The 9,570-nt window shown below is 45.9% G+C and overlaps 1 protein-coding gene across 2 annotated transcripts in view; it reads left to right on the forward strand.

Moving 5' to 3' along the window:
* The window catches only part of ZXDC (ZXD family zinc finger C), a 29,291-nt gene extending 23,025 nt beyond the window's left edge, over positions 1 to 6,266 (forward strand). For both annotated transcript variants that reach the window (XM_077451627.1, XM_077451628.1), the window contains exons 9-10: positions 163 to 264; positions 370 to 6,266. In XM_077451627.1, the coding sequence (XP_077307753.1) occupies positions 163 to 264; positions 370 to 456 (189 nt within the window). In that variant the 3' untranslated portion in view covers positions 457 to 6,266. The remainder of the gene's footprint in view (positions 1 to 162; positions 265 to 369) is intronic.
* Positions 6,267 to 9,570: the final 3,304 nt, after the last annotated feature.

The raw sequence follows: 9,570 nt of genomic DNA on the forward strand, positions 1-9,570 counted from the left end.
GAAAATGCCCCGTATTGAACTGGTTAATGTGCACCTCTTACTATGCAGAAGTACTACACTTTCCTTTTTATAGATATAGACATTTGACGTTGGGCAGGAAACAATACTACGCAGACACGCAAGTAATGGAGCTCTAATGTACAATGTCTTCCTTGTCTGTAGGACGATCCTTCTGGGGACAGCGATCTTCCTTTCCAGCTGAGCGCTCAGTCTCCAGCAGCGCATGCTCAGCTCACAGTCGATCTACCAGTGCACATCCTGCAGGTATCATGATTTCTGTCACCAAAGCATTTTTGGCTCTGTAAACATTTAATAGCAGTTTTAAAAAAAAAATAACATTTTTTTTTTGATTTCTTGTTTTTGTCCTAGGAGCCTCACGCCTCCACCGAGGATGACGCCGCCTCAGACAGTTCACAATTTACAGGAAGCACAATAAACCTGCAGGACCTCGAGTAAACATTGGATCCCCCCTCCCCCATCCATAGGATACAAGGAAGTGTCAATGCAGCGCTGCAGTCACAGCTTCCTCCTCCGTTCACCCCCCGTCCCCCCCCCCAACCAACCAACCAACCATAGGAGTATTCTGAAGCAGAGAGAACTGCAACACCCCCCCCCCCCCCCCCCATCTGTCTGTGGAAAGTGATCACTTTGCACTATGTATTCTTTCTACTTTTACACGGCAGTGCACACAAAGCTGCTTTCCGCTATGGTGTCTGCTGAATCCCCCGTGGATTTGGTATATCAGTATAGGATTTCTACGTATTCTTTCCCAGAAAACTGGAGAAGCTTCTTCTGGAGTGGAGTATTCTGTAGCCGGTTACAAAGGACAATTATCCTGAAATGTCAGTATGAATGATATGAGCGTGTGCATTCCTTGCTGGGCAGACTGATAGACTTCTAAAGAGCCCCACCTTTAGAGCCCTTTCACACCGAGGGCATTTTGCAGGCGCTATAGCGTTAGAAATAGCGCCTGCAATCCGCCCTCAAACTGCTGCACCATTGTCTCCAGTGTTAAAACCTGAGGGCTTTCACACCGGAGCGGTGCGCTGGCAGGACGTCAGGAAAAGTCCTGCTAGCAGCTTCTTTGTAGCGGTGTGTTTAACGCTCCTCCACCGCTGCTCCCCATTGAAATCAGTAGGGCAGTGCTGCAATACCACCGGCAAAACACTGCTATTGCAGCGTATTGCAGGCGGGTTTAACCACTAAAAATAGCAGCCTTTTACCGCTGACGCTATGGGCGCAGCAGTGTGAAATGGGTCTTACAGTTTAAAGGGCAAGTTCACCTTTCACACAAAAAAAACTGCCTGTGCAGATGAGTCTCAGCAGATAAAAACAAAATTTCAGCATTGACCAAAGTTAAATAATGGCCTTGGTATAGGTGTAGGCCATTTACGTACCTCCTAAAGCCTAATTGAAAAACTCCTGGGATGTTGCTAAGTTGTTACTGCTCACCTTTACCATCACAAGAGTGAACATTTTTCTCTGATGCCAAGTGTGGAGGCTTGGGGCTATTGCGGCTGAGGGGAGAGAGCACATGTTTTGAATTGACTGAAAGTGTTTTAGTATCAAGGCAGGGTGGGACGATGCCACCTGTGGGAGTTTTTTAGTCAGGCTTTGGGAGGAATGCAAATTACCTGTAGGGTGTTCTTCAACTTTGGTCAAAGCTGCACTGTTTTTTTTTTTTTTTTTTTTTTTTTTAAACCTACATGTGCCCCTTCTCTGCATAGGCAGACATCTGCTGAGCAGACGGATGACAGGTCTGTGTCCGATCAGTTTATGCAAAGCAGACACGGACAAGCCCCACTCTCTGCTTTAAGGGCATCCGGGGGTAAACTGACTGCTGTTCCTTTAGCCCACATTCACATTGGGCCGATTTGCCATGTCAAATTGCATGCCAAATCAGGACCTATTGCCGCCAATGGCACCGTCCGAATCGGTGCGGCAGCGCTTCCCAAAAGCGGTTCCTGCACAAACTTTTGGCAGCGCTTTCAATAGACCTCTGTGCGTGAACACGCACAGATGTCTATCAAATCGCCCCCGAACGCACAATGAAATGCAGGTTTGAGATGGCGTGAGTCCCTCAGTGTGAACCTAGGCTTACACCCGGCTGCCTCTGATCCGATCTCCTGATTGGGCCTGGTGATAGGCAGGTGTAAATGGACACAAGTCTCTTTACACCTGCTAGTCCATACAAGTGCATGTACCTTCCAATCAGGTCTACCGTGATCCAATCATGTCTCCATTGGACAGGCCCTAAAGTGAATGAACCCCCTTAAAACCCTGTAAGTGGAATGACCCAATATGGCCATCCTTGTAAAGCAGGGATATGCAATTAGCTGACCTCCAGCTGTTGCAGAGCTACAAGTCCCATGAGGCATAGCGAGACTCTGACAGCCACAAGCATGACACCCAGAGGCATGATGGGACTTGTAGTTTTGCAACAGCTGGAGGTCCGCTAATTGCATATCCCTGTTGTAGAGAAAGGATTTAAGTTGTAAAAGCATGAAAAAATCGAAAAACTTTAAAGTGCAATTAAAACATTTTTGCTTTAGTTGAGGAGGGGAAGGCGCTTGGTCATGCTGGATTTTTCTGCCAGAAATCGCTCATGTATATTTGCATATTGCGTTCAGCGTAAATGCATTCTACTGGCCAGAATATTAATTTATTCTCAATGTTAAAAGAAAAAAAAAAAAAAAAATCACGCTCATTTAATCATAAAGAAAAAGAAACGTGCTTTAAACCCAGGTTTGTTTTTTATGCCCCTGAATGCTTTTTGCAAATATGCGCATAAGCTCCCACATTTCCATGGCCACATTAAATAACGTGCAGCTGCATGCATGGGTATAAAAGAAAGAAATGACAGACGCTTTATTTTTTTTAAACCATGAGATAAAAAAAGTCTGTTGCTTCCTTGGTCCTTGTTACAGGTTTTCCTCTCATTTCCTGTCTGGTAAAACTTGTCACCAAGACTGAAATCCTTCCTAATGAAGCTCTTGAAAGCAGTAAAAATCCAGCAGATCTTTACCTTTTTTCTCTCACTCAATCTAAAATGAAAATGGTACAACCTGAGCTTATTGCCATCAATAAGATGACTGAGGGCGCTTTCACACTGGATCGCTTTAAAACTGCCAGTAAAACGCACCTATACAGTGTTTTAAAGGACATGTGACTCAAAAACTGCACGAAAAACAATTAGCGGGGGGGTGTTTTTGGTACATTTCCCATTCATTTCAACAGGGAGGATTTTTTAAAAGCGGGGCTCCACCCTAAAGTGGAACTTCCGCTCATCGGAACCCTCCCCCCCCTCCGGCGCCACAATTGGCACCTTTCAGGGGGGAGAGGGGTGCAGATACCTGTACAGTACAGGTATTTGCACCCACTTCTGGCATAAATATCCGCAGAATCTGCGTATATTTACGCCACTTCCTGTGGGTCCCCCGCTGTCCGCTGGGAAACACACGGATCCCAGGGACAGTGGGGACCATCCTTATTGCGCAGCGCGATTTGCGCATGCGCAGTAGGGAACCGGGAAGTGAAGCCGCAAGGCTCCACTTCCTGATTCCCATACCCAAGATGGCGGCGGCAGCACCCCGAGAGACGATCGAGAGATCGGCTTCGGGTGCCGACATCGCGGGCGCGCTGGGCGGGTAAGTGTCATTATTTTAAAAGTCAGCAGCTGCAGTATTTGTAGCTGCTGACTTTAAAAAAAAAAACGGCCGAACTTTAACTCACCAAATATGCTCTAAAAATGTTGCAAGCCTGTTTTTTTTTATTTTTTTTTTTTTACACTGCAGCGGAAGCGCACTTTCACGGTGTGAACATAGATTTTAAAAGGAAGCATTTTTCTTGAGCTTTCCAGGCGCCTTTCTATTTTTTGAGTGCAAAAGCACTTAAAAGAAACTCCAGTTTGAAAGCATCCTTAATTTGGTGAGCTACAAAAAACTGAAAAGTAGGATTAAAAACGCACTCAAATGCAAATTTTATTTATTAAAAAGTAATTTTACATGCAATATGTAAGGTCCATGAATTGAAGTGTGTAAAGTAGTCAGACTGGAAGAGGGACAGGCAACATTTGGGGCCAGACAGGTGTGCTGCCAGGAGCGAGCAGAGGGAAGACCTTATCAGCTGGTTTCTGCTCCTTTTGTTGTCCAGTTGCGGATGGGGGCAGGGAGGTGAACGGTCTGTGTTGCTTACAGTGTTGCTAAACCCACAAAAGTAAAAATCAGTCTGTATATGCAGTAAAGCCTGCTCACTGTGGAACTTAAGGGGTCAAATCCTTTGAATTGTGTAAAAAGGCTGTTTGATCCCCTGCACTGTCTATCTGGGGAAAGCCAGCTAACACACAGGCAGGGTAGCCAACCTGCTACCTATGCAAACTGAATCGCCTCAGGGTGCTCTGGCCACCGGTGTCAATCTGCGGTATAGCGTGGTCCTTTACCCCATAGCATCCCAACGCACTTACAAACACATCTTTTTGGCCAATTTTTTTTTAGACAGGGTCTAATTGACCTACCAGCATGTCTTTGGAGTGTGGGAGGAAACCGGAGTACCCGGAGGAAACCCACACAGGCAGAACATGCAAACTCCAGGCAGATGGTGTCGTGGTCAGGATTTTAACCAGCAATCCTATTGTTGCTAGGTGCAAGGGCTAACCGCTACACCACTGTGCCGCACATTGTGTCTTTAATGCTGAAGAGAACATTTCCTTGTTCTCAGAGCTAGTTAGGCCACATGACAATGACATCATACATATGGGCGTGGATACGGGCTACAGTGGAAATCTCCTCCTACCCGAACCTACAGCTCTGGACAAACTCTGCAGTTTATCATGTAATCGTGGTATACAGATCAACCAACAAGGTATATAGTGGCAGTATTTTAATGTAAAAAAAAAGATTTATAAGCTGTGGGTGGGCAGATGAACTGTTTTCATATTACTGTGTTTAGTAACACTTTAATTCGGGCCTCAGGGCCTTCCCTTCCATCCTCCACGGGTGTACCGGCTCCTTTCCTGGACGGAAGTCTCTTACCTAGAATGAACGCAAAGACAGCCTGTCTAAGACCGTCCACTCCTCCAGACTGACATCAACCAATCAAGGCGTTTTTAATGTTTGCATAACTCCTCCCACAAGCTAGCAGACTGCATACATTAGTACTGAGGGCCCCTGGGAGGAGCTCTGAGGCTGTGATGTATTCAGGAAGCCTTGCACAGCCCCTCCCACCAGCCAGGATCCGTCTGCATTGCGTAGAGAAGCAGAGAGACCCAGTGATGAGGTGACTGAATCTAAAATTAGGTATATTGGAAAGGTTTCATTTAAACATTTCATCATGCTATGGGGAAAAGCAGGGACCACCGGAGAGCTTCAGCTTTAAATTAAAGTGATTGTAAATGCTATTTAGAAAAAAAGAACAATGTTATACTTCCCTGCAATGAAGCTGAACCTCGTCTTCTTGGGTCCCCTGACAGCGCTCCACATAGTGCCCCCCCCATAGAGAGAGCCTGGAGTGCCGACGGGGCACCCCAGAAGAGGAGGATCGAGGCTACTCTGTGCAAAATGATTGCACAGAGCAGGTGAGTATAACGTTATTTTTTTTTTTTTTAAAGAGAGGGTTTACAACTCCCTTTTAAGGTAAAAAAAAAAAAATGTTTAGGCTTTCTAACTACTTTAAGAAGGGAAAAAAAAAGGTCTCCAACCCCATCACATCGGCGTGGTGTGACCAGAGCCCTGTGGTGACCAGCAAGGAATGCACGTTTATAGATTTCATCTGACTTGTCCTCTTACTTCAGCCTGTGATTGGACGGTGACTGGCTGTATACGTGGCTTCCGTTGACAGGATTTCCGTCATTCTTGCAGCATTCATTCAGCTCTTTTTCTTACATTGGAAATCCCTTCATTGATGGTGAACCTACCTCTGGAATACAAAGCGGTCAGCTGTGAATCGGATGAGTCGGCACCCCCCATCCCACGTTAACGATCGGATCCTTTTCTAGCAGACTGCGGACGTTGCTGACTTGAGCATCCGCTACTTTACACCTTTAAATTATATCGGATTTTATTTGTGTATATGGCAGAACTGTGATTATTATATTTTTTTTTTTTTAATGTACAAAGTTGTACAAATGAATATTTATATACTGTACTCCTGGTAGACGGCCGAGCGTATGTCTTATTCTTTGTTTTCCCCCCCATTTTGAATGTTTTTTTGTTTTTTTTTAATGGGTGAAGTTTGGTGGATGCGGAAGGTATTAAAGTTTTTTGGATTTAGAGCTTGGTTTTATCTAATGAGAAAAGTTCAAGTTTGAATTTTGGCCTTCCCTTCAGTCTTGCACGGTTCTATCGGCTCCTCTCCTGCACTGAAATGTCTTATACCCCATACACACGATCGGACGTTCCGACAACAAAATTCATCAGATTTTTTCAGACTGATTTTGGCCCAGACTTGTCTTGCATACACACGGTCGCAGAAAGTTGTCGGAAAATCCGATCGTTCAGAACGCGTTGACGTAGAACACGTATAACGGGACTGTAAAGGGGCCGGTAGCCAATAGCTTTCGTCTCGTAATTTATTCTGAGCATGCGTGGCACTTTGTCCGTCGGAATTTTCTACACACGATCGGATTTTGTTGTCGGAAAATTTTAGATCCGGCTCTCAAACTTTGTGTGTCGGAAATTCCGACGGAAAAAGTCAAATGGAGCCCACACACACACACGATCGGATTTTCTGACAACACGATCCGATCGCACATTTTCCGTGTGTACAGGGCATTACTCTGCACACTATGAGCGTGTCACAATGTGGATTAGGCCTCATGCACACATGACTTAACGTGATTGTAAAGTCTCATGGTTATTCACCATTCTATGCATTAAGGTAAAGAACCTTCTATGCTGCAGCGGCGCCCCCTTAACTGAACCCATCCATTAGAGCAGGGATATGCAATTAGCAGACCTCCAGCTGTTGCAGAACTACAAGTCCCATGAGGCATAGCAAGACTCTGACAGCCACAATCATGACACCCAGAGGCATGATGGGACTTGTAGTTTTGCAACAGCTGGAGGTCCACTAATTGCATATGCCTGCATTAGAGCAACATGCACAAGCCCAGCAGCTCCAGCCGCTGTCTTGTGTCCTCATTGGATAGAGTGATAGCAGCAGGAGCCATTGGCTCCTGCTGCTGTCAATCAAATCCAGTGACCCAAGGAGCAGGGGGTGGGGCTGAGTCCTGCTGTCTGTGTCAATGGGCGAAACAGCAGGACTCTGGAGGGTGCCGCCAAGAAAAGCAGCTCTCCGTTGGGGCACCAGATTAAAGGGAAGGAGCGCAAGCAGGGCACCTCAGAAGAGGAGGATAGGGTCTGCTCTGTGCAAAACCCATAAGTATGACATTTTTATTTTAAAAACGTTGAACCTTTACAACCCCTTTTAAAGCAGTATTTACCCACTTGCCGCCAAATCACATGTCTGTAAGTCATTTGGCTTCAAGTGGTTGTACTGCAGCTGCAGGCCTCACCCTGATACCGTTGTTTAGAGTCGGTTAAGAAGCCACTCGTTTGTTATTACAAGCAGAGGAAGGGGACTCTTCTCTCCTCCCCCCTTTCTGCCACTCACTTGGGCCCTCCCATCCCAGAGGAAGGCCCGTGCACGCCCGCTGGCTGGCCGGAGCCCCGAAGAAAGCCGGAATCGGCTTTGATCGGGTCTTGGATGTAGTAACCCGGAAGCCATGACATTACTTCCAGGTTAAAAAAATAAATTAATAATAAAATAATAACAATTTAACATGCCCGCGTGTGTCAGTTCTGAATGTACTCAAACCGTGATTGTCCCACACGTGCGATATCCCCCTGAACGTGAGATCAGGGGCAGTAATTCTAGCACCAGACCTCCTCTGTATATCTAAACTGGTAACCCGTTAAGGCTTTTAACCTCCCTGGCGGTATGATTATTTCTTGATTTTAGGTGCTGAAAGCGGTACAATTATTTTGCATGGAAATTTGGTGTTTTATATTGTAGGCCTGCAATTCTTAGGAATAACTCTCTTAAATCTGTTCAAACCAGAGTCTAGTAGACATCCCGGGTATGATAAAGTTTATAATATAATAAATAACTATAAATAATGATAACAATAATAAAAATTATTCAATAATGTAATCAAATCCAAAAACACTGAAATTTGCAGAATTGTCGCTGTCATTAGATTTAGTGTTTGATGACGGATCTCCCCACAAATCGCTATCGCTCAATTCTGCAAGTGATTCTAATTTATTATCGCTGTTTTGACATAAAGGGCCACTTTTTGGTTGCTATGGACAATCTCCAAATTCCAGGCAGAAAAAAAAAACAGTATTTATAATATAAAAGTGCATGCGCCCTGCACAGACCACTAGGGACAAAAGGGATGTGTATTTTTTTTTATACAGTACTGTAATCTGTAAGATTACAGTACTGTATGTGTAGTGTGTGTTTTTACTTTTTTGAATTTGGCGCTGATCTCTGCTCCCGTGCGTGGTAACGTCGCAGGGAACGGAGCTCGGCGGCACCCGGGCACTGTGTGAATCGAGCGGAGGACGGATCCCACACACAGCAGGGAGGACATTGCAGGATCCAGGGGACAAGGTAAGTAATTCTCTGTGTATCCTGCAATGCAATCCCGAGTCTGGCGCGGGGGGTTACCGCTCGTGGTACTGAAATTCCACCCCGAGCCCAACTCAGGATTACCCCAGGCAGGTTAAAGCAGTTCAGCCGCTAAAATGTTCTTACAGGCGATGGGAGATGTCCCGCCCCCTCCCAGGCTTCTACCGGCTAGCCCGTGTGATTGACTAGCTGGAGAAGGAATCGCCGGTGCCAGAGGTTGACCACAGAGATTTCCAAGGAACGGATGGTTGACTCTTGGAGACCCGAGAGCGACGTTATGATGTCACAGCCGGCCTGGCGGTTGTAAATATGGGCGCGTATTCGGCTGAAAAGCCGAGATCATTCAGGTTTTTTTTGTTTTTTTTTATCTCAAGCTTTCCAGCCTGGAGGAGAGATGTAGGGTCTTATAGTTTTCTATTACATCCTATAGATGGCCGGGTGTGTGTGCATCACTTACCTGGGGAAGAGATGGCACCAGGATCCAGCATGGGAAGAAGACAAGCCGGCGGAGGCAGTGTGATACTTTAGGCAATGTTCTGCTGGGAAATCTTGGATCCTGCCATTCGTGTGGATATTACTTGACATGTACCTGACCAAGTACACCCCTTCCTGTTCCCTGATAGCAGTGACCTCCTGCCACACTGTCAAGAAATGTTTGAGGAACACAATGAGTTTGAGGTGTTGACTTGACCTCCAGATCTCAATCCAATTGAGCATCTGTAGGATGTGCTGGAAAAACAAGTCCAATCCATGGAGGCCCCACCTTGCAACTTATAGGATCTGCTACTGGCGGCTTGGTGCCACATACCACAGCGTGCCTTCAGAGGTCTAGTGGAGTCCATGCCTCGATGGGCCAAGGCTGCTTTGATGCAATTGTGGGACCTACTCAATATTAGGTGGTCATAAAGTTATGGCTGATCGATTAGACATGTGCAAAAG

The sequence above is a fragment of the Lithobates pipiens genome, unplaced genomic scaffold (genome assembly GCF_037356315.1).
Source record: "Lithobates pipiens isolate NorthernLeopardFrog02 unplaced genomic scaffold, aLitPip1_a1.2 Scaffold_23, whole genome shotgun sequence".
Classification (NCBI taxonomy): Eukaryota; Metazoa; Chordata; class Amphibia; order Anura; family Ranidae; genus Lithobates; species Lithobates pipiens.